This window comes from Etheostoma cragini, chromosome 19 (assembly GCF_013103735.1).
Source record: "Etheostoma cragini isolate CJK2018 chromosome 19, CSU_Ecrag_1.0, whole genome shotgun sequence".
Classification (NCBI taxonomy): domain Eukaryota; kingdom Metazoa; phylum Chordata; class Actinopteri; order Perciformes; family Percidae; genus Etheostoma; species Etheostoma cragini.
The window spans coordinates 1179660-1181054 of record NC_048425.1 but is presented as its reverse complement, the minus strand read 5'-3'; the positions used below and the strand labels follow the sequence as shown (position 1 = coordinate 1181054).

General features: G+C 41.8%; 1 protein-coding gene across 1 annotated transcript in view; it reads left to right on the top strand.

The window, feature by feature from the left end:
* Positions 1-1395, top strand: part of LOC117935180 (broad substrate specificity ATP-binding cassette transporter ABCG2-like) — a 17738-nt gene that overhangs the window by 837 nt on the left and 15506 nt on the right. The window contains exon 2 of the mRNA XM_034857318.1: positions 327-399. Coding sequence (XP_034713209.1) covers positions 327-399 — 73 coding nt within the window. The remainder of the gene's footprint in view (positions 1-326; positions 400-1395) is intronic.

Here is a 1395-nt window from a genome sequence, read left to right as displayed (position 1 = left end):
ACACACACACACACACACACACGCTCTCTCTCTCTCTTTCTGTCGGATGAGAAGACTTCCGCCGGTGACAGCCCACATCTGTGTATCCTCGCGCCTCCGCCGAGCCGCCTCTCTTCTCCACGTGCATTACATTTTATTGGGAAGCCACATCGCGCGCGCGCGGAGATCCTTTTCCGGTTCACACACGGTCTAGGAACGAGGAGGACCAACATCGTGGTCAATGCTCCAGCCTCCAGCCTAATTAACGGCGCTGTTAAAATATCAGTATAGTGCCTAAAATCTAAACTCTCGCGTGACCCCGGATGTTGTAGTTCTGTTATTTGCAGACTGTAGTTCCCGGTGCAGCTCAGTTGGAGTCCAATTAGTCCCACTGGTCCGGAGAGGGAACGAGACGTCTTTGTAAGTACTGAAAATACTTTTTCAACTCACTTTTTGCAGCGTTAGACTGTCTCAGCTTTGCATCCTATGAGATACTTTAACCCGCTTGTTCTCCCGGGTTAAATCTAACCCGCTTTAAAAAACGTCTATATCTGAAATATGAGTTTCTTTTTAACCAAATTACCATAAAAACATGGTTTGGATTCATTCCAACGCTCTTTGCAAATACAACTGATCACTTTCATTCCTCTGATCTTAACTATTAGTCCGAATAATTCATAATTTCAGCTTTTTTTTTAACTCTAATATTAGGTATAATTCTGTATAAATGAGGGTTATTGACCATGAATTCCAAAAAGTGGTAAAACTAGGAAGGTGGTGTTGGTAAAAACTAAGAAAGAAGTCTGAAAAAGGGACAAAAATGTCATTTTTTTGTCAGTTTTTGTCCCGTGAGGACGACACGAGGGTTAAAAGTGACTTTTTCCTGCAGTGGTAGAATGTAAAGTTTGTACTCAAATGAGTATTTCCATTTTACTTCTACTAGCTGACAGGTGTACTTAATGCACAGATAGTTTTATATACAAATGTCATTTAAAAAAAAATCCAATTCGCGGAAAAAACTACATGGTTCCTGCTGAATATCCATATTTAATCTGTTTTTCTTATAATAATACACTGTATATATCTATATTATTATATACTATTATATTACTATATACTATATACTATATACTATTATGATGCTGCTACGTTGCACACACCTGTACCTGTTAGTATCACAGCGATTGACACCGTTTTTGGTGAGTCAACAACAGGTGAGTCTGATTGCTGCTCTCTGATTGGACGGCGTTGCAGGGTGCCAAGGTCCAACCGGTGTCGTTTAGCTCCAACATCCTGGTACTTATCCAAAAATAACCCCCGAACCTGAGTTAGACACCGGTACCAGGGCACTGGGTGGCACGCACACACACACGCACACACACACACACACACACACGCACACACACACGCACGCAC